Source organism: Salmo salar, chromosome ssa12 (genome assembly GCF_905237065.1).
Source record: "Salmo salar chromosome ssa12, Ssal_v3.1, whole genome shotgun sequence".
In the NCBI taxonomy this organism is placed as follows: domain Eukaryota; kingdom Metazoa; phylum Chordata; class Actinopteri; order Salmoniformes; family Salmonidae; genus Salmo; species Salmo salar.
Genome location: NC_059453.1, coordinates 32,955,580 through 32,983,201, shown reverse-complemented (window position 1 = coordinate 32,983,201; position 27,622 = coordinate 32,955,580). Strand labels below are relative to the sequence as shown.

At 40.0% G+C, this 27,622-nt stretch overlaps 1 protein-coding gene across 2 annotated transcripts; it reads right to left on the bottom strand.

Moving 5' to 3' along the window:
• Positions 1–42: 42 nt before the first annotated feature.
• Positions 43–27,368, bottom strand: LOC106564892 (uncharacterized). 2 transcript variants are annotated; one of them, XM_045691273.1, is made up of 25 exons: positions 27,248–27,368; positions 17,221–17,350; positions 16,403–16,558; positions 16,125–16,262; positions 14,793–14,944; positions 13,597–13,700; positions 13,261–13,444; positions 12,915–13,046; positions 12,675–12,818; positions 12,310–12,445; positions 11,453–11,603; positions 11,227–11,363; positions 9,727–9,838; positions 9,481–9,544; positions 9,037–9,243; positions 8,558–8,703; positions 8,277–8,395; positions 6,742–6,866; positions 4,870–4,967; positions 4,499–4,635; positions 3,628–3,752; positions 2,962–3,107; positions 2,700–2,802; positions 1,982–2,124; positions 43–1,590 (listed from the first exon to the last, which is right to left on the bottom strand). In XM_045691273.1, exons 2-25 carry the CDS (start codon positions 17,348–17,350, stop codon positions 1,470–1,472), a joined length of 3,210 nt encoding a protein of 1,069 aa, XP_045547229.1. In that variant the 5' UTR covers positions 27,248–27,368; the 3' UTR covers positions 43–1,469. The 2 variants fall into 2 exon arrangements, with proteins under 2 accessions (XP_045547229.1, XP_013986856.2); XM_014131381.2 differs by lacking the exons at positions 16,125–16,262; positions 16,403–16,558; positions 17,221–17,350; positions 27,248–27,368 and adding an exon at positions 16,080–16,116.
• Between the last annotated feature and the right edge of the window lie 254 nt (positions 27,369–27,622).

Genomic DNA, 27,622 nt, shown 5'->3' with positions numbered 1-27,622 from the left:
TATGTCCAATGGCCAATGAGCACCAATACGTTTTATCTATCATTTCTCTCCATTATTTATCTTCATATGACAAGGATTAAAAAGGATTTGCCAGTAGATTGTCGACTTGATTCATGATGATGACTGCTAGCAACATTTTTGAAAGTATGATATTGACATGATCAGTCCAATCAAAGCTACTGTACATATAACTGACATCATTTTATCTGTGGCCAATGACCTTGAGCCTTCTTGGATGTGCACTTTTAATCTACAGTAACTCTATGGCAGTACCCAAGGGGCTAGAATTTTGTAGCTCTCCCCTTAGACTTGGCGGTGACGTAGTGTCACCATGAGTGACTGAACACTGAGCCAATCACGGTGCTATGCTCTGTATTTTCTGCTGGCTAACACATCACTACATTCCTTTAACATTTCTACAAACTTCAAAGTGTTTCCTTTCAAATGGTACCAAGAATATGCATATCCTTGCTTCAGTGCCTGAGCTACAGGCAGTTAGATTTGGGTATGTTATTTTAGTCGAAAATTGAAAAAAAGGTGCCAATTCTTTACAATTGTATTCGTATTTACAGATGGCATACAAGTTTGTTGTTAAGGCACATGAAAGTTCACATGTTCCAGAAGGCATTTCTGCCCCCCAAAAAAGTTTAAGTTCAAATGGCTCTCCTGTGAAGTAGTGACGCGCGACATACGCCTAGTTTCCTGAAATGAGTCACATATAGACATTGATTCTTGAGGGAAACAACGTATAAATGCCTCATGTGCTTAGTTCAACTGTCGTAACCCGTCAGAAACCAAATTATAAGCTTTTTTTACACCGTTGTTTGTAAACAATATACGTGTAAACAAACACAGCATAGCCTTCAAACAAGGTTAAAACGATGCTTTCGATATCATGGATGGTCAGTATTTGCATCCATAGCTATGTCTATGAATTTGAGAGTGGTTACGTACCTCCAGCACCATCCCTCAGCTGTTTACAGTATCAGTGGTGGGGTGTCCTCTTTGTTATTGTTTGTAACTTCAGATTGCCTCTTTAAATCACTGTGTTAAGTTTAATTCAAGTAAACTACTGAAAACACCATCATTAATGTGGGCTCTCGACTTTGAATCATTGAATTTGGCTTAACAGCATATTTAAAAGTAACCCATGTCATTATATCAAGATATTGGGAATCTCCTAGATATCTGATTATCACAACAGTCTATTGACAACTGTGATACACAACTCATCTTAACATAAAACAAATGCTCCTGATTAATAACAGAGTTTAACAGAAAATGTGCATAATATAAATCTTAGCTAGTTGCCCATGAAGTGCGTCGATACAACCCCCGCATAGATGAAGGCCCTCTGGAAAATCTCATACCATTCAATAACCCAATGGGTAACACCCTCACCATCATCATGTTTCTCCCAAAAATGCATTCGACAGGAAGACATACATTTTGGCTGCCATGTTGTGTTTTCAAACACTTGTCTCCAGATATTCCTTTTTGCGATGCTCCATCGCCATTTTCTTCATGGTTGTGTCTGACTTGAGGTCAGTTCGTCTTAGAAGTTTATTTGTTTTTGGATCAGTCCTTTGCCTGTTAAAGGGTAAGAGTGTAGACCATTCTCATAAAAATGGGGTCAATTCATTCATTCATTTAGCTATTCCATTGTAATGTTTATAGACATAACGGACTACACAAGATTCTCCCAGTCCTGACAAATACTTGTTTATACTTTTGTTTGGAGAATTTTGAGAGGAAAAACTCAATCAGGCTTCATAGCCTTTAACTACGGACAACAAATTATTGTTGCTGTCAATGTGTTGCTTCAGTTCTACAGTTGTGCACGTAAGGAATGACAAACAATTGATTCTGTTACTACTGAATGACCATATATTTACTTGTTGTAATAATTTGACTGCACTATTAGTAGTAGTACATGAATGTATCATTTTAATCAATATTCAGAATCCAGCAACCCACTTACATTTGTAGATGTTTCTCAATGGCCTTTCTCTCATAAACCGTTCCATCCTGGTTTTTCACTGGATCAATGAACATCTTCTTGGTTAGCGGACAAATTAGATGTGAGGGTGTGAACTTCTTAGTCAACTCTTCACCCACCAATTTCTGTAAGTGAACAATAAAGGATTATCTTACCATGTATGCTGTTAAACAAAAGTACTTGCTGTTCAAACAAATGTAGAACCTGACAAACCTGGAAACCAAGAAAGTGTGCTGTATATACACAGCAGTATACTACACACAACAGTGGTATGGTGTTTCAGCATTTTATTCTTATTGATAATGAGAATTAGTCTGACGCCTTGCTTCAAATCGCCTTCCCTCAAATCCCAGTGTGTGTGTGTGTGTGTGTGTGTGTGTGTGTGTGTGTGTGTGTGTGTGTGTCTCAGGATGGGTTAAAAGCAAAAAGTCACATTTCTGTTCACATGTTTTAAATGTTTACATTTCAAATTTCTTGTGACACTACATTTAAGAGGTGAATTGGGCATTACATTTGATAACATGTTAAACAGGGGAGATTGGTTTTGATATACTAGCCATTGTAAACCAAAGTGTGGAATGCAGTCACTCGTTGTCCTTAGACTGCTTTTAAGGTAAGTAAACACATCTAAATATGTAAAATTGCTGAACTATAATATATATATTTTTTTTTAATAAATAGGGGGAATATGTGCATTCACCTGTTCCATGTCATCCACTGAATTGCCTGCAGTTTCCTCTGTGTTTTTCTTGGCCTCTTGTTCATATTTTTCTCTGCTGGTTAGGAATTCCTCTGCCAAAATACTTTTACAAAACATTTTCATTTAGATAATATTAATGTAGGCATGAATTCAACATAGTCAATATATACAATATACCATTTGGAAACTAAGATGGATTTGAAATTACATCAAAATAATTAGAATTACTGTTGTATAGTGTCAAATAATTGTTCAAGTCAACCTGTCCAGCGGATCTTCAGGTTCAGGGGCGATGAGCAGTCCATACACAGCATCCAAGATCTCTCTCATGGTTATGTGAGCCGAGTAGTTACGGTCAAATATGTTGTGGCAGATACGGCCCACACTGTTTACGTTGCAGTGGTACACCTTTGTCCACATTAAGGATATTTCAGAATGGTTCATATGAAAGCATTTAACAAACATGATATTTCAGCCTAAAATCACACCAGAAACGTATCAATAGAGCTATATTTGTGGTCCATTTTAGTCTGATCTTCTGAGAGTGGCGGCATTTCAAATCCATGGGTGTTTTTGTTATGAGGTGTTTTCGTTTTCGAACCTTACCCTAACCCTAACCACACACTAGCCTGCCTCAATTTAACCTCTTGCACTTGCATGTAGCTATAGTTTGCTTTGCGAATCAAAAAGTGTAAATGTTATAAATGTTTCCCAGCTGTTGCGATTTAGACGATGTTATACTTTCTCGTGAGTTGGGATAATTATGATGTTGTAGAAGCAAAACAATTACTTCACATGCAGGTAAATTCCACCGTCTTTGAAAATGTAGAAGTCCTGGGTAATGGGAATAAATTCATTGTAACAGCAGTATGCAGTCACAGAATACAAAATACACTGTCTTCATGTATTCATTTGTGTAAAAGGATACAGGTGTGACAAAGCGCACAAGTGGAGGTTTGACAGGGTACTCAGCACCAAACTGACAGTACAGCTCAAAGGCTCCATTCTCATAAGGTGTATCAGGGGGGCCTTGCATGAGAATCTTCCAAAACGCTGAAAAGGTATGGAATGAGATACAGGGATTAAATGTTTGAGACAACCTAAACAACAATATTATTGTTTGTGGGAGCATGCATAACAGGAATCCTGTTAGCATACGGGCTCCTGATTGGTGCATCTCAGCGCTTGAGGCGTCACTACAGACACCCTGGTTCGATTCCAGGTTGTATCACAACCGGCCGTGATTGGGAGTCCCATAGGGGGATGCACAATCGGCCCAGCGTCGTCCGGGTTTGGCCGGGGTAGGCCGTCATTGTAAATAAGAATTTGAGTGAAGTAAGCATACCCATATCTTGGGGTTGTGACTACTTTGTCACACTTCCTAGGAATTCCCATCATTAAGCATTATAGGCATACTTGTAACACTTTATTTGCTGTGCCACTGAACCACTTTGTTTCATAAGGATTTATTATACCTGCTCATAATCAAATCAAATCACATTTTATTGGTCACATACACGTGTTTAGCAGATGTTATTGCGGGTGTAGCAAAATGCTTGTGTTTCTTGCTCCAACAGTGCAGTAATATCTTACAATTCAAGTAATATCTAACAATTCACAATGCTTTATTAATTCAGTTATAGATGTATAGGCAGTTATGTCTATAAACATCTGTGCCGTGAATTATAAGGCATTATCCTGAGCATATTAAGAATGTCATTATAAAGCAAAAGTGTATTCATAGCAAGTGTTATCGAATCAATAACACTAAAAACAATACCCCAATACTGCTTACTTACTGAAATCTGACTCTAATGGCAAAACTGTGCAGAATGGATGTGGGTCACAATGCAGACTCTTCAGCTCTTCCAGAATGCGTTTGTCCTTCTCCAAAAACCGACTGCTCTTGGATTCCTTGATGTTCTTTTTCAATGAACTATTTTGGGAGATGTTTATTTTGTTAACGAAATACAGTAGTTTACCTAAATTGCAAAGTTATATACAAGACTTGCTTTTTGACATTTTGTGATTGAGAGACAGCAATCCATATTTTGAGACTTTTACTAAACCCACTGCTAAAGAACAATGGGCTTGAACAGGTAGTGATATTGTGCATGCAGAAATCACCCCAGAATGAAATATGACATTTTGGTAGTGGAACATCACTTACTTCTCTGTCACAGTGACTTTACTGTTTAATTCACTTGGTAGAGAAACCTCTGGCTGCTCATCATAGCCATTTTTGGCAAAGAGAGTAGTTAAAACACTCTGTAAAGAATTAATAAGACATTAGCATTATTCGTTACAATCCGTATAATATCAGTGTTACTAATTTCCCTTAGGAAGGGACACTTCACAATTTTTTTTACCTTATACAGTACATTATGAAAGTATTCAGAAGGCTTGACTTTTTCCACATTTTGTTACGTTACAGCCTTATTCTAAAATGTATTAAATAGTTTTTTTCCCTCATCAATCTACACACAATACCCCATAATGACGAAGCAAAAACAGGTTTTTATAATTTATAAGAAATAAAAAACTTGAACTGGGTTCAAGTCCGGGCTCTGGCTGGGCCACTCAAGGACATTCAGAGACTTGCGTTGTCTTGGCTCTGTGCTTCGGGTCGTTGTCCTGTTGGAAGGCGAACCTTCATCCCAGTCTGAGGTCCTGAGCAGGTTTTCATCAAGGATCTCTCTGTACTTCGCTCCGTTCATCTTTCCCGCGATCCTGACTAGTCTCCAAGTCCCTGCTGCTGAAAAACATCCACAGAGCATGATACTGCCATCCGCAATGCTTCCCCGTAGGGATGGTGCCAGGTTTCCTCCAGAAATGAAGCTTTACATTCAAGGCCAAGGAGTTCTGGATTGGTTGCATCATACCAGAGAATATTGTTTCTCATGGTCTAAGATTCCTTTAGGTGCCTTTTGGAAAACTCCAAGCAGGCTATCATGTGCCTTTTACTGAAGAGTGCCCACTCTACCATAAAGGCCTGATTGGTGGAGTGCTGCAGAGATGGTTGTCCTTCTGGAAGGTTCTCTCATCTCCACAGAGGAACTCTGGAGCTCTGTTAGAGTGACCATCGGGTTCTTGATCACCTCCCTGACCTTCTCCCCCGACTGCTCAGTTTGGCCGGGTGGCCAGCTCTAGGAAAAGTCTTGGTGGTTCCAAACTTCTTCCATTTAAGAATGATGGAGGCCACTGTGTTCTTGGGAACCTTCAATGCTGCAGAATGATTAATATTTTTTTGCCTCGACTCAACCCTGTCTCGGAGCTCTACGGACAATTCCTTCGACCTCTTGGCTTGGTTCTTTCTCTGTCAACTGTGGGACCTTATATAGGCAGGTGTGTGCCTTTCCAAATCATTTCCAATCAATTGAACTTACCAGAAGTGGACTCCAATCTAGTTGTAGAAACAACTCAAGGATGATCAATGGAAACAGGATGCACCTGAGCTCAATTTGAGTCTCACAGCAAAGGGTCTGAATACTTATGTAAATAAGCTATTTCTGTTTTTAAACTCAAACTCTAAAAAGCTGTTTTCGCTTTGTCATTATGGGGTATTGTGTGTAGGTAGATGAGGAAAATTGTTTATTTAATCAATTTCAGAATAAAGCTGTAACGTAACAAAATGTGGAAAAAGTCAAGGGGTCTGAATACTTTCCGAATCAGTGTATATCATTATGTCCAGCACCATACCTTTGTATGGCACGTTTCTACGTTCTGTAGTCAAAAAGATAAGAAGAAAAGGTCCTGAGAAAAAACGTTCTGTGATTTTACAAAACGACAAGAAGTTTCAAGCTAAGTCTCCGTGCCACAATAAACTTTGAAAATCACTGTTCAGTTTTTTTAAATCCTTTTATTAGGACCTTTTCTTCTTATCTATAGAGAATGTATAAACGTGTCATTTTCACATATGTAGACACTGACATGGTGCTGGGGCAAAAAAGTGGTGAAGTGTCCCTTTAACTTATTTCATATCAAATACATGGAAACAAACATTAGTGTCCTGTTTGAATAGATTTGACTTGATAAGTCCTACCTTGCTCGTAATGGAGGATGGGTTCATTTTTTCCTTAGGCTTCCTCATCTCCAAAGATAGAACCGTTTCCATTTCAAAGAGCTTCAGACCAGCTGTACCCGTCTCTGGTTTGAAACAGCATCCTCCTACAAGACATGGACGAAGTAGAATAAGTTGCCTCAATGATATTAATTGATGCAATTATGAAGGAAAAAAATAGGGCATCTGTTGAGCCACAAAAACACACCAGATGGCTACAACAAATTTCAATAGACTCTAGTTTAGTCTGATGTTTAGTCTGATCCAAATGCAATTTAAGCTTTCAAAAAGATGCACACTGGTTGTAGAAGAACGCATCATAATGACAGTCAGACAATTTAGACCAGAAAAGTGATTTAGAAGCTAAGTCATTGTTTAAAAACAAACTAATTCTAAACCCTTTACAATCCCTTTCTAAGGTATACTTTTTTATTTATTTCACTTTTATTTAACCAGGTAGGCAAGTTGAGAACAAGTTCTCATTTACAACTGCGACCTGGCCAAGATAAAGCAAAGCAGTGTGACACAGACAACAACAGAGTTACACATGGAATAAATAATAAACAAGCCAATAACACAATAAACAAGTCAATGATACAGTAGAAAAAAGAAAGTCTATATACAGTGTGTGCAAAAGGCATGAGGAGGTAGGCAATAAATAGGAGCAAATAATTACAATTTAGCAGATTAACACTGGAGTGATAAATGAGCATATGATGATGTGCATGTAGAGATACAGGTGTGCAAAAGAGCAGAAAAGTAAATAAAATAAAAACAGTAAGGGGATGATGTAGGTAGATTGTCCATCTGTACATTTCCCACCGTATGTACAGCTGCAGCAATTGATTAGCTGCTCAGATAGCTGATGTTTAAAGTTGGTGAGGGAAATAAAAGTCTCCAACTTCAGCGATTTTTGCAATTCGTTCCAGTCACTGGCAGCAGAGTGTTCAAGTGTTACTATTACGTTATACTTTAGTATTACAATGAAATTGGGGGCGAAAGGTTGCCGAATGCGGTCTGAATGTGTCAAGGGAAAAACGACTCTGGCTTGTGTAGTAATAGGAAGTATTATTGGAATAGGCACTTAGGTCGTTTATTAGCAGAATTGCAAGCTACTGTAGTTCGAGTTGAGGGGCACATTTTCAGGTTAGAATTTGTCCCAATAATTGTGAGGAAATTTGCCTACTTGTAAATATTATCACACCCTGCATCTTGACTAGTTTCTGAAAGGCACGGCATATGTAATGATTTCTGTCACATTTCGTTACTGACTGTAATATTGAATACTGACACCAAACACTGACACAAATATTTTTGAAATGCCAAGTTGAAACATTTGGAATGTTGCCTCTCTTCCACTTGTTTAAAATTTCGAAGTCATGCAAAAGTAATGAGAAAGTATTAGCACCAAAAAATGCATTCATTCTGACCTTCATCCAGATTTGAACCACAAGGAAGCCATCATTATGATGTCCTATGCCCACTGGGATGAGCTAGAATCTCCTTAGACATTATACCTGTTGCGTTGCTGATTCCATGCAGCATGTGGTTATCCACCTTTCCGACAATGATGGCATCAACAATAATGTTAAAGCGTATCAACTTGGTCGTGACGTCATCTGGTTTTGTCTTTGACCTATGAACACAATTCTTAATAAATACAATCCCAAATGGAACACTACCCTTTATGTTATTCCATTGCATGTAAAACAATCAAAAATATACAAATATCCACAAACAGATTGTAGTCACAGTTTTCCACACAGAAAAAGTCTAAAGATAAATAAATCATTTTTACATCACATCATTCCCATCTGTGAGACATATGATGCGAAGTCTGCAGTCTGGAAATTGCTGTCCAACTTTTTCCAGTTCAGATATGCCATGATTCAAGGCATCATACAGCGCAGTGCGTCCATTTGCCTTAAGATTGTGTATGTGCTCCTGTAAGTGCCAAAATTGTTTACATGTAAATCGATTGTTCGGTTTTTTTAAAGAGAAAAATACGCACACTCTGTATACTCCCAAACATCTAATGGGGATAACCAACGTTCTTTGTTTTACATGTAATAAGATGTCACGTTAGCTGATATAACATAGCAAATTTTATTTTACCTCACTTGAAAAAGGGTAAAGAATGATACCATGAATCCCACAAAATCCCATGTTTGAGGGGAGTATGAGTATATGATCTCAGTACACCAAGGTCTGTATTTTATGGAACTGCTTTGCTATTTTGCATTCAGAAAATAGACATTATGACAAACATATATTTACCTTAAAGGTCTCCAGAGTCTCTGTAAATGTGTGGAGAGTCTTAACTGATGAGTCAAACTTCACCAAGCCAATGACGTGATGGAAATCGTAAGCCATGCTTCTAGTTGTGAAGTTATCAAACAGCTGTTTGACTGCGTCCAACCGTGTCATTTTGTCATCTGAATCATAGCATGTCTCTTTCATGGAGGAGCTTGAATCCACTAGCACCTTAACAATGTTGGATGGAGAAAACAGCAAAGGAGGAGCTAAGTTAACTGTTATAATGTATAATGTTGTTGCACCAGCATACATTCTAAGGTGAAGGCCTTGGGCTGCTCCTTGGTCTTTGCAACATCTCATCATTGGAACCATATCAATGGCTAATACCTGATGTGTCAAAACTGACCTTAGATGCAGAAATATAAACGGATACAGTATATTCAAATATAATCTATCATACATTACCAATATTGCCTCTTTAGGAGTCCTGGTGGTCATGAAAGTCTGGTCACTTCTGGTGTCTCTCATTCTACAGAGAAATTCAAAACATACAATAAGCAATGAAGGGGTATGATGGAGATTATAGGTACTTCCATTAATTTAAATCATTATCAATGTGATCCATGTTCATGAACTGCCCACCAGTAATTATGAAGCTTCATATAGTTTCAAACAAAATGTTTGACTTGTTTTCATATTATGAGTACTTACTCATGTGCCAATTCGTCCACATTCACATTTTCGTGTTTCCCAGCTAAGAAATCAAAAGCAATGAAATCCTGAGGAGATCCTTTGGCTTTTTCAATGTAAACACCCATGTTATCTGTAAAACAACAAACAATTATTTATCCTGCTAACCACGCAAAGGACAACAGTAGGCAAGCATTTTAAATGGCAAAACACCAGACGCAATGATTCAAATAAAAACATTTAGCAGCACTTTAGTTTACGGTGCTGAAATAACAGGGCAACAACTGGGAAGTAAGAGGAAACAACATGGAAATAACAGGGCAACAACTGGGAAGTAAGAGGAAACAACAGGGAAATAACAGGGCAACAACTGGGAAGTAAGAGGAAATAACTGGGAAGTAAGAAGAAACAACATGGAAATAACAGGGCAACAACTGGGAAGTAAGAGGAAATAACTGGGAAGTAAGAAGAAACAACATGGAAATAACAGGGCAACAACTGGGAAGTAAGAGGAAATAACTGGGAAGTAAGAAGAAACAACTGGGAAGTAAGAAGAAACAACATGGAAATAACAGGGCAACAACTGGGAAGTAAGAGGAAATAACTGGGAAGTAAGAAGAAACAACTGGGAAATAAGATGGCAACAACAGGGTAACAACGTGGTAATAACCCATTCATAGTTAATATTTAGCTGCTAAATACAGATATACAGTGTGATGAAGTTTCCTGGTTGTTACATAGAAATAATGATTTGTTACTTAATTAAGAACTATAAATAATAGAGGCTAATAAGTACAAGTTATGTAATAAATATTTCTGGCCATTTCACCTCTTCTCAGCAGCACCGTACTTATTAAGAATACACTTGGAACTTTTGTAGAAAGAATGGTTATTTAACAGAATCATTTGAGAAACTATATCATACTTATAATGTATGTGGGCCAATCTCAAAATGTACCTTTTGGGTCTTTCCTTGTTGTGCATAATTCTCCAGTCCTTACCATGTTGTTATTGACTATACTTAAGTAATTATTATGTAAATTCCGAGCGTGTTCCCTGGGCGCCGATGGCGTGGTGGTCGATTAAGGCAACCCCCCCCCCAGCACCTCTCTGATTCAGAGGGGTTGGGTTAAATGCAGAAGACCCATTTCAGTTGAATGCATTCAGTTGTTCAACTGACTAGGTATCCCCTTTCCCTTCCCTTGTTTCAGCACTGTAAACTAAAATGCTACCAAAAGTTTATATTCCCATAAAATACACGCTTCAATAACAAGCATGTGATAAACTGACAGTATGTGAAAGTGCTATCTGTAAATGCCGTGTATCATATGTCTGATGAACCAAAGACATCAATAGTTCTGCTGCAATGTGAATGAATTGTGCACGTATTCATCTGCGTAGGCCTAAGCAACAATGCGCGAACACCATGGTATAGGACTTTCCATTACCATAATAATCTCAACCATGAATGATACATCGTACCAAGACTTGAACTAGTAGGCACAAGGCCCAGTAGCCTACCTTCTTTCAAAAGAACGAGACGTGGCCCATCCAGTCCTACATCCTTCAGCAGCAGTGGTGGAGTGGCTGTCAGGTGAGGGTATGCTTTCAATTCTTCAGTCATCTTGGCAAATGTCTCATCTAGTTGGATCTGAAAGCTTTCATTTGATTAAACAATAAAACATGAATTAGAAGTTACACTATCAATGCAGATAAAGTATTGAACGATACAATGAAAGAATCATACTTTTGACCAGTCACAAGTCCATATGAAACCCAAACGGGGAACGTTTTGATGGATGGAGGCAGACTGAGTAAAATCTTTTCAACATCGGTAGCTCTCCACATTGAAGTTTCTGTCAGGATCTCAGCAGAGCAGTTTGGGATTCTTTCTCCATCTTAGCGTTGGTAAAACACGTCAGGCAATTACAAAATTTGATCATGAAACTACTGTACATGTCAAAGTTTAATTCACATATCAAAAGTGATACTTTTTTCTGTTTACAAAAAAAGAAGACATTATTATGCTCTTCCAGTGCAGACACTAACACATCTCAGCAATCATGGACTATTAGTTCTGGGTTTGACTAAGAATTAAAATGCACGCTCTATAGAGAGCCCTGTAATTCTTAACTCTGAGGGAACATGCCAAAGTTTTAGCAAACCCGTTCCTATGTTTAACATTATGGCTGCAGTGAGCCAGTCAAGTCACAGCTATTGATTTAAAACCAATGTTTAAACTCTAGAGCCAATTGATCTTGCGTTATGGAATTTGATATATGATATGATGGCATTTGATGGCATTTTGCATACACTTTTGATGTACTGTAGAATTAAGTTGTGCAGAGCAGTTTCCCATTAGAAGGGTACTATTGTAGCCTGAGTACCAGTCTGTTTTATCTATCCATTCACTCCTTGCCACTCCTTGTTATGCCGAACATGTTTGGCATGACAGAGTACTGGTTGTGGCATGTAAGCACAAAACAGGCTCCGGATTTCAGGCCAGTACTATTGGCCATTGTGCCACATGTAGATGTTACTGAAAATATTTTGTGCCCACAGTGCTGTGCATATTACAAATACCCACAACTGCTGATGTTTTACCTTTAATTTTCTGTAGGACATACTCTCTTTCAAAGACATCTGGTAATCCAGGTACATGAACTGGGTCGCAGAAGCGCACTCCTGGTTGAGAGGTCAAACATATCGGTGCAAAGACCTCATGTTGTGAACTCTCTTTCTAGGGTAGACAGAGAGATAGAAAACAGATACATATTATGGTCATTTGTTTGAGTAATGTTTCATTTTGACCTGTAAAGTCATGGTCTGAATTATATGTTACCTGCCAAACAAATAGAGGTGCAGTATTTCAGTTCCCTATTAAAAACATTTTATAACATGCAATACAATACGATCCATAATTTGTTATCAATGGTATCTAAAAAAAAAAACCTAAACAACGGGCATACCTCTGCTTTAGATATCAGGTAGGCCCAGCAAACTGGTGCATTCTCAAACACCTCCAGGTCTTCAATGATCTTCTCACCTCTTTTTTTATTGAGGCTTGGCAACAGCTCTCTGAAGAGAGTATACAACCCCTCAACAATGGCAATCTAAAACAAATAAATGTTGTGAATCTATTTGTGGACTTACATGATATTTATTATATGTGTACTGTACAGTAAGTTTGTGTTCAACATATGCATCACCTTCTGGGTCCTACTCCCACTTTCATTTCTACCCAGCAGCTGATACAAACTTTGTGCCAGGGGATTACATCCACTGAGCTTTCGAATGTACGCATTCACTTTCTTGAATCCCTCTCCAGAATGTTTCTCTTTCTGTAAGGATATTAGGGAAGATCATTTAATGCATGATGGGTGGCTCGACGGGCAAGGTACTGTACATTGAAATTCTAATAGCACAAGCAAAGGAACACCGTAGCACTCTTTGTCTGGACATGGTAATACAAAACATCTGAAGTTTTAATAAAGGGTTAAAACGTCATGGTCAACGTGACTGTAACAAGACAATGTAAATATCTGAATATCTCACAACGGTATATAGTGAAGACAAGAAAGCACTGAGTCCTTTCTGGGTTTGTTGCACTGAGGGGACGACATCATTCAAGAAGAATTCCATGCTGTTCTGATTCTCATCGGGGAATGAGGACAAAGAAAAGGGCACAGTAGTCTCCTCATTGATTCCACGATCTTGCAAAGTTCCACCGTGTTCACCTCTGCAGAAAGGTAAGTTAGAAAGAAGTTGTATTGAAGCTATATAAGGTCAAATGATAAGATGCGCTGTGGTTTATTAATTGACATAATTCTGTCTGTTATTAAATGTATTAATAAATGATTAAATCACAATTATATATGCACATGACATTACTTATAAAGGAGGACATGTGCTGGGATTCCGCTTTCATTAGAGAGCTTTCGTCTCAAGACTCTAATTGTGTCACTTGTCAAGTCCACCTTGACCTCATAGTCTCCCTGTTGATGAAAAGCACAGTATGTTCAATAATTGACAGACATTATTTACAGAGACAGCTTAGTTGCTACCAGAGGGCTATACCACGAGCGAGATAGAGGAGTTAGCGAGCTAACTTTGGTAAACTCTTAAACTCTGGACAACCATTGACACAAAGCAGGCTCACATTTTAGCTAGGTCCATTTCTATGGCAACAAATCTTTCAGCTCTAACTTGCTCGGTGGCAGGCTAACTCCACTTTATCCTTTATAAAATGTGAGACTTGAGTTGAGGACCAATCAAATGACATTCCCTACCTTTCGCAAAGATTGCGTCACATCATTCCCTTCATACAGACAATATTTGATGAAGACGACTGATTAAATATTTTATTAATCAAATCTTATTTTGTGTTAAAAAAAGTAAGTAAAACTCTGGTATGACTGTATTAATACAATTATTTATCGACGTAGAAAACAGCCTGCTCGTTCATGGATAAGCATACCAAAGACGGCATTAACAATAGCCATAGTAAAAGCAAGACAGCACTTCTAATAGCCTACTTACCACTATAACCTGAATTTGCAGGATAACCTTTCTTTCATTTTGATTTCGACCAACAACAAAAAAAGGTGGCACTGGCTCGACCGTGAATTTCTGTTTGCGTATTGTCTCAATATCGGCGTTCACCTAGCTGGGCTATCCACATCAATCAATCAATCAATCAATCAAATGTATTTATAAAGCCCTTTTTACATCAGCAGATGTCACAAAGTGCTGTACAGAAACCCAGCTTAAACCCCCAAACAGTAAGCAATACACATGCCTGGTTTGAGTTAGCGGCAGGTGTCAATATCCACCTTTGTGTTATCCATGAAGCATAAATTGGAATGTGAAGCTAACTGAAGCTAGCTAGCTTTAGAAAATCCTCAATAGATCTAGCCAGCGTCGTAGTATACCCCTCTGGTATTACACCCTTTCATAATACATACAGGTTTGGAAAAGTAAGGGGTTAGAATTACAGTTTTACATACAGCTAAACAGCTATAAATATATACATAAATTGAGTCCTGCCAATTTGAGCTTAGTATTTTTGAATAACATGATGAATTCACCTTGAGCATAACGTGGCATCGAACATTCTCCTCTCCTGAGATGTCAGTCATCTCTTGTCGTGGCATGATGGGGGCTTGTTTCAAGTTCTCCTTGGGTGTAAATATGGCATAAAGCTCACTTCCATTTTCAATGTGCCTGTCTTTCAAAGACCCTAAAATGGTTGTAATGTAAGATGCTTGTCGATTCAAGGGATCTTCCATGCCATTTCACCTCAAATTATATTACATGTGTATACAGTACCAGTCAAAAGTTTGGACACACCTACTCATTCAATTTTTTTTTTTTTTTTACTATTTTCTACATTGTAGAATAATAGTGAAGACATCAAAACTATGAAATAACACATATGAAATCTTGTAGTAACCAAAAAAGGGTTAAACAAATCAAAAAGCATTCCATGTGAAGCTGGTTGAGAGAATGCCAAGAGTGTGCAAAGCTGTCATCAAGGCAAAGGGTGGCTACTTTGAAGAATCTGCAATATAAAATATATTTTGATTTGTTTAACACTTTTTTGGTTACTACATGATTTTCTCATTTCTATCCCAAACCCACCACTGCTGTGGGTGTCGGAAGAGCTCTATTTTCATAATTCAAATACTGAGCTATATTGTATGCAAAAAAAAGGGAAATTATATTATGTTATACTAATACAATTCCACTGGTCCTGGGGCCCTTGTTAAGGTCAACGGCATCATGAACTTTAGCCAGCCACTCTACTCAACAATAACTGGCAATACTATAAGACCTAGTTGTAACACACTCACTACTACTAGTAGTACTAAGGTCCCGTGTGGCTCAGTTGGTAAAGCATGGCACTTGCAACGGCAGGGTTGTGGGTTTGATTCCCACGAGGGACCAGTATGAAAAAGTATGCACTCACTACTGTGAGTCGCTCTGGATAAGAGCGTCTGCTAAATTATGTAAATGTACTACTTCTGGGCTATAGTCAATAAAGGCTATGGAATTAGCTGTTAGCTAAATCTGCTACAACACAATTTCACATGTCTACTGAGACTCGTGTTGTTATTGTCCCTGTTCAAATTAACGTTTATAATACAGTCACTATTATACTAGCCTCAAACTTTAAACACTAGCCTCTAACAATTTAAACTTCTTAACTCCTCCAACTAACATAAAATACTTCTGGACAGCTTATAACAAAATATCCTTTTTAGGCATTAATGTGAATGTGTTTTCATAATGGGGTGTTTATAAAAGCATACTGTATCTGGCATACGTACATGTGTTGAAGAAAGGATCATCAGTTAAAGGCATTGCATACGTACATGTGTTGAAGAAAGGGTCATCAGTTAAAGGCATTGCATACGTACATGTGTTGAAGAAAGGGTCATCAGTTAAAGGCATTCCCTCAATGGTGTAGAGGCACACGGCTTTAGAATTCCCAATGGCCTCTTGGTGACAAATCCTGAGCATCAGATCTTCAACTGTGTTTTGGGCAGGATCCATGTCTATATTCAAAATATAGTCAAACATGAGGCATGCAACAAAGTAATGACTTTTAGTGATATGATGCTTTTGATAGGAGTTTTAGAATCCCTTTGAATAAAATGCTCTCCTCTTTCCTATATGACCTACTACTATGTCTCACCTCTGATGTCTCTCGGCTCAGGACAGTGGGGATATGTGTACCGCAGATGGAAAGACTCCATCGATTTCTGTACAGGCATTGCTTGCTGTGGCGCTCTGAGTCGTTGGATGAGATCTTTCATTTTTTCAAAGCGATTCTTTTCGACATGACTGAAATCTGTTAGGAAAAAATAAACCACAGACCCTTTTTGAACAGCCATGCAGCTTGCTAATAATCCCACTGTACCCCACAATGGCAAATAACTTCAACCAAACAAGTGGAAAATGAATTGGGGCCCAATATTGCAAGAACAATGTTTTCGATGTTATGACTAAATGAAACATTGTCACAATGTCACGTCTAGATCATATTACTTGGATTGAGGCCTGATAGCCATAAAAACTAGGACTTCCTTTTTTAAAGTGAAATATTCATTGACCCCCTATTCATCTAAGTACTTTGTGATGCACCCTTTACTGCCAGTCTTAAGTATATTATATATGAATATGTTATTCATATATTATATTATATTATTAATTCAGTCTGAAGCGATACATTCACAATGAAACCAAAACTGTGATTAATCAGATTTTCACCAGTAGGTTAGTCAGCTTGATAGTAACTAGCTATTGTAGGCCAAATGCATCAGATAGGCAATAAAAACAGGTTGAGACTGATTGTATGTTAGCATTTTTGTCTATAACGACATGGGGTGGTATAAGAATAAATCACTCTTGGCTAGGATGTTAAATGGGAAAGGGGATACCTAGCTCATCTAGCGAAGAACCACACAGTGTCAATATGGTGTCATAGAGTCAGTTGCATGTCTGTGTCCTTACTCATTTTGTCTAAATCTTCAGCATTTACGCCATCAATGAAATCTCTCTCATCTTGGACACCCAAAGTGAGGAATTGATTGTAGTAGGCCTCCAGTCTGTTCTGCGCGAGAAGATTGAATATCTTATCCATCTAGAACAAAATAAAGGTAAAACATTCAAACATTAAGGGTGGGCACCAACATCGATAATTCGATATCGATATGAATAAAGCATATCTTGATATCAGTTTATCCTCTTATTAACCTACACTATTATGTAAAAAAGCTTACATGACTGATTTAGCAAACACAAAACCCTCTCACAGGCTCTCAACTTTATAGCATACTTAAAGAATCCTTAAATGGTGAAACTGCCTCGTCCGTTTGGGATATTACATCAAAAAAGATACTGCAAACAACGAACACTGTTTTTTCCCCTCAGACATCATGGCACATGTGGTAGAACAGCAGAATATGTACTGCACATGTCGTTTGCCACGCTGCAGGATGCTCCTCTCCCCCATTTCATCAACAACACAAAAACAATAACAAAGTGGCTGGGGCGAACAGTTGCGCTGTTTCCCCAAATGTGGATTTGATCTTTAACTGCCTGCTGATAGGTAGGTTAGGTTAGGCCTGTGGTGTAGCTGTTCTTAGTAATAAGGGATAGTTTATTTACATTCTGTCCTGTACTCTTACATTGTATAACCCGTTTCTTATTACATAAGGACAGGGCCAGCTCTAACCTTTTGAGGGCCCCCCTCTTGAGGGTGGAGAGAAAAATATAAGTTTTAAAGCAGCAATGTTGCAGTTTTATAGCAAGTTTTCAGAAGTTTGACACATTTTGCCATGGGGTGGAGAGCAGATTTTGCAATTTTATAGCACCTTCATGCAATTCTACTCATTTTGCCATTGGGCAGAGATACATTTTTTCAATTTTAAAGCAAATTTCCTGCAATTCTACCCATTTTGCCATGGGGTGGACCCAGATTTATTTATTTTTTTATATTTTATTGTAAGTACAATAATGTCCTCTGTAGTGGTCATTAGGAAGTAAATATGAAAAAATGTACATTACAGTCAATGGGTACAGAAGGTAAAAAACATAGCTGTGGCATCCGGGTGCACACTACTGAGGACATTTCTTGATAAGCTCTTATTTAACTTTTATTTAATGTGAAATAACTTTTACACAATGACAATTAATAATTACACAAAAGTTGTCAAGGTCACACCCCCACACGTGATATCATTGAAAGGCCCAGAATGTCCCCTCAGAGGGACAACAGGCTTTAATGGCCTCAGAGATATGGACCAAGAAATGATGTACACTAGAGAAGACAAAAATGAATTGATTGTTAATTAACAAACAAGTTTTGCATCTCCAGGCCTCCACGCAAACAAGCTGCATGCAAGCCGCTGATGAGCACCTTTTGAACATTTACATTTTAAAAAGTTGAATAAGTCAGTTTAATATATACCATCACAATAAATACATGATTTATTTTAGTCAAGTCTAAAGAAACATGATATGAAGAAAATGCATTTCAGAAGAACAGAGCATGAGTTGGCCAACTATATGTTCTCTGGCGATGCTCCATGCCATAGGCTGTAGGCTTGTTCATTTAGATATGCTTGTAAGTCCCGTGCCATTATTTTATATAATTTTATAGTAAGAAGAAATAATTGAATTTAGCTGAAAAAAATAGTAAGGATATTTTTCCCATTCCAGAGTGAATACACATATGAAGTGGCTATGTTGAGCTCAAAGGAGATCATTTGAAACAGGTCCTATATGCTACACTCTTAAAAAGGCTGGGTCAATAATGACACACTTTGGGTCATTTCCCGTAACCCAGCGCGGGGTCACTATAGTACATACCCAGCGTGGGGTCACTATAGTACATACCCAGCGCTGGGTCACTATAGTACATACCCAGCGCTGGGTCACTATAGTACATACCCAGCGCGGGGTCACTATAGTACATACCCAGCGCGGGGTCACTATAGTACATACCCAGCGCTGGGTCACTATAGTACATACCCAGCGCTGGGTCACTAAAGTACATACCCACCGCTGGGTCACTATAGTACATACCCAGCGCTGGGTAACTATAGTACATACCCAGCGCTGGGTCACTATAGTACATACCCAGCGCGGGGTCACTATAGTACATACCCAGCGCTGGGTCACTATAGTACATACCCAGCGCGGGGTCACTATAGTACATACCCAGCGCTGGGTCACTATAGTACATACCCAGCTCTGGGTCACTATAGTATATACCCACCGCTGGGTCACTATAGTACATACCCAGCGCTGGGTAACTATAGTACATACCCAGCGCTGGGTCACTATAGTACATACCCACCGCTGGGTCACTATAGTACATACCCAGCGCGGGGTCACTATAGTACATACCCAGCGCTGGGTCACTATAGTACATACCCACCGCTGGGCCACTATAGTACATACCCAGCGCGGGGTCACTATAGTACATACCCAGCGCTGGGTCACTATAGTACATACCCAGCGCTGGGTCACTATAGTACATACCCAGCGCGGGGTCTCTATAGTACATACCCACCGCTGGGTTATTTTGAATGAAATTCTTGCTTTATTGCTGGGTTATTTCTTTCTACCTTCTCTCTATTACAGAATCTGTACATTTTCTAAAGGAAAAAATATTTCTAACGATAACGGTCAATGTTACAACACAGTCTATGACATATGGCCAATCATGACAAATTGTAGATCAAATATGAAATGTTTATTTTCAGATATTAATTTCAGCTACAAAATGAATTCATGCAAAAGATAAACAACAAATAAGAAACACACAAATATAGTAAATACTTTACCCTCTACACCCCCAAGCCCTACCAGGTATCAATTTACGATATAAATTCATGTAAAACAACAACAAAACATAATGTTTTCTGCTTCAGAGCCTGCCCATGCATGATGGTGAATGCCAAGAAGTAGAGGTAATTGTCCCAGAGAGTCAGAACGAAGGTTTCGGTATATTCAGCCATATTGGTTCCAGCCTGGGGATTTGAGAATAGGATTATAAAATGTTGAACAATAATCAAGACACTCATCACCCTCTCGCACACACACAAATTGTGGCTTTTCCTATTACTCAGAACATGCTATACTCCTATGCAGTCTATTGCTATGTGCAGAACATTAATCTGCATTGAGTTGAGACCAGCCACTTTGTGTGTGGTTTACAGCAGGGTTAGGAAGAATACTGAAACATCCTACTCAAGTAGAAGTACTGTTACTTTAATGACATTTTACTCTAGTAGAAGTAAAATGACTGACTTTGAAAAATAAAATAAAAAGTACTTGGTAAAGCTACTAAATTACAATATTGAGGGTATTTATAATTAGTTACTTCCCACCTCTGGTTTACACAATTACATATTAAATAGTATTCAATATTCCACATGTATACTTACGCTACATTATGACTTTTGGGCCTCATTAATGCTTGGGAGGTGTAACGCCCTGGCCATAGAGAGGGGTTTTTGTTCTTTATTTTGGTTAGGCCAGGGTGTTACATTGGGTGGGCGTTCTATGTTCATTTTTCTATGTTTTTGTATTTCTTTGTTTTGGGCCGTGTGTGGCTCCCAATCAGGCACAGCTGTAGTTCGTTGTTGCTGATTGGGAGTCACACTTAAGTAGCCTGGTTTTCCTTTGGGTTTTTGTGGGTGATGGTTTTCTGTTGAGTTCATTTGGGACCAGACAGGACTGTTCGCTGTTGTTTCTTTTCGTGTTTTGTATAGAGTGTTTATGTTCATTAAAATCTTTAATAATGAATACACATCCTCCGCTGCACCTTGGTCTAATTCTAACGACAGGCGTTACAGAATCACCCACCAAAAAACGGACCAAGCAGCGGAGGAAGGAGAAGAACCAGGAGAAGAGCTATCGGGAGTCATGGACATGGGAGGAGATATTGGACGGTAAAGGACCATTGGCTCAAGCTGGGGAGTATCGCCACCCGCAGTGGGAGATCGAGGCTGCAAGAGCAGAGAGGCGCTGGTATGAGGCAAGGGAGCGTGACGGACACGAGAGGCAGCCCCCCCAAAAAAATTGGGGGGGGCACACGGGGAGTGTGGCAGAGCCAGGATTTAATTCTGGGCCAACTCCCCGTGCTTACAGAAGGCAGCGCAGTACTGGTCAGGCACCGTGTTATGCGATAAAGCGCACGGTGTCCCCAGTACGCGTTGATAGCCCGGAGCGCTACATGCCAGCCCCCTGCAAGTGCCATGCGAGAGCAGGCATCGAGCCAGGACGGATTGTGCCAGCTCAGCGTGTCTGGTCTCCAGTGCGCCATTTCGGTCCAGGCTATCCTGCGCCGGCTCTGCGCACTGTGTCTCCAGGGCGCTGGGAGGGCTCAGTTCGCCCAATGCCTGCGCTCCGCCCGTGCCGGGCAAAAGTGGGCATTCAGCCTGGAGTTTGGGTGGCAAGCCTACGCACCAGAACTCCAGTGCTCCCCCACAGCCCGGTTTATCCTGTGCCTCCTCCTCGGACCAGGCCTCCAGTGGGTCGCTCCAGCCTGGTTTATCCTGTGCCTCCTCCCAGGACCAAGCCTCCTGTGGGTCTCTCCAGCCTGGTCTATCCTGTGCCTCCTCCCAGGACCAGGCTTCCTGTGGGTCTCCCCAGCCTGGTGAGTCCTGTGCCTGCGCCCAGGGCCAGGCCTCCTTCATGTCTCCCCAGCCTGGTGAGTCCTGTGCCCAGGGCCAGGCCTCCTTCATGTCTCCCCAGCCTGGTGAATCCTGGGTCAGAGCCGCCAGAGCCGCCCGCCAGCCCGGAGCCGCCGGAGCCGCCAGAGCCGCCCGCCAGCCTGGTGAGTCCCGTGCCTGCGCCCAGGGCCAGGCCTCCTTCATGTCTCCCCAGCCTGGTGAGTCCTGTGCCTGCGCCCAGGGCCAGGCCTCCTTCATGTCTCCCCAGCCTGGTGAATCCTGGGCCAGAACTGCCGGAGCCGCCCGCCAGCCCGGAGCTGCCGGAGCCGCTCCGGCAGCTCCAGAATTGCCTGCCAGGCGGGCGCAGTCAGGGTCACCCACCAGTCCTCCGGCGCGGCCAGGGGCGCCACCTAAGTGGGCGACGCCGAGGGTGGAGCGGAGGTCACGTCCCGCACCTGAGCCGCCGCCGTAAGAAGGCCCACCCGGACCCTCCCCTTCAGAGTCAGGTTTTGCGGCCGGAGTCCGCACCTTTGGGGGGGGGGTACTGTAACGCCCTGGCAATAGAGAGGGGTTTTTGTTCTTTATTTTGGTTAGGCCAGGGTGTTACATTGGGTGGGCGTTCTATGTTCATTTTTCTATGTTTTTGTATTTCTTTGTTTTGGGCCGTGTGTGGCTCCCAATCAGGCACAGCTGTAGTTCGTTGTTGCTGATTGGGAGTCACACTTAAGTAGCCTGGTTTTCCTTTGGGTTTTTGTGGGTGATGGTTTTCTGTTGTGTTCAGTTGGGACCAGACAGGACTGTTTGCTGTTGTTTCTTTTCGTGTTTTGTATAGAGTGTTTATGTTCATTAAAATCTTTAATAATGAATACACATCCTCCGCTGCACCTTGGTCTAATTCTAACGACAGGCGTTACAGGAGGGCAGTCTTCTTTCCAAATCATTACACTGTGTAAAGAGTGTGCTGAGAGTCGGGGATGAAGTTCAGGGAGTGAGTGTTTTAATAAAATAAACATAATACAAAACAAGAAACACTAACAGCACACAGACATGAAACAGAAACAGTTACGCCTGGGGAAGGAACCAAAGGGAGTGACATATATAGGGCAGGTAATCAAGGAGGTGATGGAGTACAGGTGAGTCTGATGACACCCAGGTGCGTGTAATGATGGTGACAGGTGTGCACCATAACGAGCAGCCTGGTGACCTAGAGGCCAGAGAGGGAGCACACGTGACACACTGGTGATGGGGAAAAATACTCTGAGGACTCTGTCATCTTTAGTATCTTGGAGGTAGGGGGACAAAGACATAACGTTAACACAGATTAAGTGGAGAGTCAAAATGGATACCCAAAAGTTGAATTTACAATTGAGCCACTCCTTTCATTTCAATATAATGTTAAAGTAACTGTCTGCATCCAGGCTGAGGCCAGCGAGCTAGCTAACAAAAACATCATACAGTAACTGAACCAAGATAAAAGCATGAGTTAGTTATAAGCTTGACAACTAGCTATAACCATGTTAAATTAACTCAGAGACAGGAAATAGACCAAGCTAGTTTAGTAAAATAAAAAAAAGCCAAACTGGGTGAGAAACCTAGTTTGAGCTAGCTAGCTATGCCAAGCTATCTAGCTAGCTACCTAACGTGAAACAATGCACGACACAGTAACATTAGCTAGCTTTTTACTCACCGTTTTTGGTAAACCACATCGCCTTGCCCATTTGTCCATCTAAAAGTAATTCCACTCAACGACGGCTGCACTGTATGGTAATCTTTCTACACAGCTGAAACAATCCTCATTCACGAGTTTGCCGGATTACTTTGATGGAGTATGCTCTCACTGCACGACAGGTGATATTCCGGCCAAACTCTGTATGCTATGGGTTTTCCAATCCTGTTCCTGCAGCTACTTAATTTGGGAAATGTTACTTATGAGCCCTTACCAACAATACAAAGAGAAGATGAGATATAAATAAAATGAACATTTTTGCCATTACTTATGCCATGTTAACGATAGCTGAGTGAGAGTGACTAACAAAATCAATGGGGGCCCCCTGGAGGTCAGGGCCCCTAGACTAATTTACCAATCTAAAAATGGCTAGCTAACATGGCTAATTGAGTGACTGTCAGTAACCAGGTTTTCATTATGTGAGTAAAGTACATGTCGGATAAAAAATGTCACAACAGGCCTGATGGGAATAACAAATTTGTCTGTAAACTTTCCAAATGTCGGCAAAACAAAACACACTAGACAAAGTGGGATATTTGTATTTCTGTAAAAGTAATTACGTGAGAAATGATGGTGGAAACGCTTTTACGAGCAAATATTGATATAATAACCACTATATCAAAGACTCAGGAAAGTATGCCATTTACTAGGCTACAGATGAAATAAGTTATGATGAACTTCACAGGGTGGTGAAAGTGCAATGTGATGAGCTTGAGCTCCTTTCCAATAATTATCAAGGGTCTTATTCTGGTGACATGCTGATCAATGCTTGGCTGCCATTTGACAAATAAAAATAATATCACTCTCGTCCATAATAATCTCAGATACAGCACCGCGCTGTATCTGTGAGCTGTTGGGTAGAGTGTAGGTGCCAATACCAGAGTGGGCACATTCGCTATATAACGCATTCACTATATAACATTTCTTGTGACTCAAACTCATCAGTAGAGCTGAAAATGCGATGGAGACTCATTTTACTTTTATTTTTTATTCGGTACATGGGAATTGCAAAAGTAATTTTTATGTGCACTATGTCATCATGCACAGCCTTTTATCTGCAACAAGTCAATTGGATGAAAACACATCTCTGGTGGGAAAATCTGCATATAGCTTTTATGCAGATTTTGCATTAAAATCTGTTGCCAATTGGATGGAAACCTAGCTAGTGACTGACAAATCAAGAGAGTAACTGCTGATGCACAACCACATTTCTAACATACATTCTAACATGTATTCTACTAATCTAACTGTCAACAGTAAATTGAGACCCAGGCTGAGTGGCCGGGGGCCCAAAGCATCCTATGTCGCTTATGCCTGAAGCCGGCCCCCCAGCTTAGACAGGGCTTAGACTGTGGTTAGCATGTACATCACACAAGGCACCCAGAACATTCACACTTGGCCAAATGGGCAATCAGCAAGCAATTGTCTGGACTTCATAAAACCGTGGAAGTAAAGAGAAAATCAAAACATTCACACAGTTGCAATGTTATTCATAAAACTGATATGAGATTGACAATGGTTAGAAAAAATCCAACTGTTACTGATATAGATTTTCCATATCAGTGCCCATCACTAATTATTATATTGGCAATGGCACTGAACTTTCATATCTGACAAATACGAGAATAAACCTATAAAATAAGAAGTGTGTGCAATTGTCTACCCTTTGTTCCTTAATGGTTATATTTCATTTCAGAAAAACTAAGCCAAGGGAATAGAATGGAGACTGTATAATTGACACCTACCAACAAACCGGTGTGATTAGAACGCTTATTTAGAACGTCCAGTTTCGATTGACTCAACAGTCACCGTTTGAGCTGGCCACACTGTTTTTTCACAGAAACATTTTTGCACAAACACAGTCCTTACAAAGTTATGTCCTGAATGTGACCAGTTTATTTTTGTTTGCAATGTTCAGACATTCACAGAAGTGGCATAACACAATCCTCGAAACCGGAAAATGTAGCCTATATTAGTCCTAGAGCTATCTGAGGAAAGATTGATATAACATTAGCGGTCATATCTAGCTAACTCTCGGCTGACTGAAACCACAACATAAATTAGCTAATAGCAATTACTATTTACAATTCATCACATCATGGGTGAGCTCACCATTGATTGAAATAATGGAGTAAAAAATTCAGACGATGGGCAGTTTGTGAGGGCAACCATGATTGTTTTTTTTGCGTCAACCAAAGTTAAGAAGAGGAGACAAGATGAGTTTTGTCTGTTTTCAGTATGCAGTTGAAGGGGGTGTATCATCTACGATCATTGACTTCCCTTCATTCACTTCTGGAAGTTTACTCAAAAGATGAGTGAACCATTCCTTCACCTCATGATAACATCTTTGGTCTCACAGACATTTACATGACACCCAGAATGCATTGTATAATGTCAACAAACATGGCGCCACACATAGCTGGCAAATAGCTTAGCATTAGCTCATCATATTCAGTAAAACCTTCAAAAAAGTATTTTACGCACATCATAGGTGTCCATTACAAGCTATGCAATAATCGGAATGCATTATTTGGCACCAGTACTTAAAAATGTAAATAAAACTGTAAATACATTATGCTCCAAACATGCTACAGTAGAAACAACAACACAATATACAGTAAATAAGGCCCTTATTTTGATAGGAATGCACACATGTCCAAAGTTATTACTTGTAGGGAAAACAACAATGAAGGCAACGCCAGCGCCAGCGAGAAAATGTGCCATGGAGGAAAAGTTTGTGCAAGACTGTCAAATGTCTACTTGATCTGCAGAAACACTGGGGAAGTGCTTGACCTCTTCTCGAGGAGAAAAGTTTGTCCGCTCAGTAAAGCCTCAAACATAAATTGCCCTCAACAGTGAAATGGGCTAATTCTATATGAATTAATGAGGTGGAACTGAAATTGACTATTGAAATTGACAAGTTGAAACATAGCCTATAGATAATTAGCAGGCAGTATGGGTTAACTGTCTTGTTGCGTAACAATCACATTTTGGAACAATGAGTGCATTCTGACATCACATGCATAAAACAACTCACCCTGGGGCGACCGTTAGAGATATTTGGAACTCACACATGAGGGTGCGTTCATAAATTCAATCTGGAGTGCCAGAGTGCGCTCAGAGTGCCCTCTGGGTGTTTGTAAATTCAGAGCGTTGTTAGATTGGATTGTCCGTTCGTAAATTCAGAGTGTTTCACTCTCGGAGCGCACACTACCAGGCAGTATCACTGGATGCTCTGGCCAAGGAGTAGGGTTGATCCGAGCGTTCTGGCCTCACAACTGCAGTCAAGCACCCAAGCTAACTGCTAGCTACTTCCAGACACAAATGAGAGAACACCTCACTCTGACCATTTTACTTGCCCTAGCAGAGCTGGTTAGGCTGTTTTCATGTTATCCAGAGCGTTGGTGACTGTAACTGCTGCTGGAAACAATTTAGTAATTCTACTACTTCTCGTTCTACAACTTAACCTATTTTTTGTTACTTTGAATAATAAACCGTTTTAAAATTAAAATAAATATTGTTGGATGTTGACCGTGTGTCTGCTCTAATGTTACATTTCTGTCTCTATTTTTCTTAAAAATGTGATACAGGTGATATACAGATGTATTTCATAAAAATAAAAAGTTACCTTGGTGGATGGATGTTGCTCCACTGGCAGTGCTGAGTTGCTCTGACTTTTCAGATTCTGTTTACACCCTTACATCTGTTGCACATTTCTTTGAATGAGTGCAGCTAGATGGAAATGAAACCTATCTTCCTGTAGAGAAAATGGGTGCAGCTAGATGGAAATGAAACCTATCTTTCTGGGAGAAAATGGGAGCAGCTAGATGGAAATGAAACCTATCTTTCTGAGTGGTATTCAATAGAGACCAAACAAAACCAAATGGGCCAAAACCAGGAGGGACCTACCTGAATTTGTTCAATAATAACCTGTTTTCATTTTCAGTTGCAAACTGTTTTGCTACGGTGTGCACTAATGAATATGACCCAGGATCTTTTGTAA

Bases quoted from the DNA above. Each gene is read 5' to 3' on its own strand.
- LOC106564892 (XM_045691273.1), bottom strand. From the start codon at position 17,350: ATGGATAAGATATTCAATCTTCTCGCGCAGAACAGACTGGAGGCCTAC. The intron at 13,047-13,260 runs GTGAGATATTCA...ATATCCTTACAG, and splicing joins TGTCTTCACTATATACCGTT to AAAGAGAAACATTCTGGAGA. The intron at 9,244-9,480 runs GTAATGTATGAT...AACATTGTTAAG, and splicing joins CTCCTAAAGAGGCAATATTG to GTGCTAGTGGATTCAAGCTC.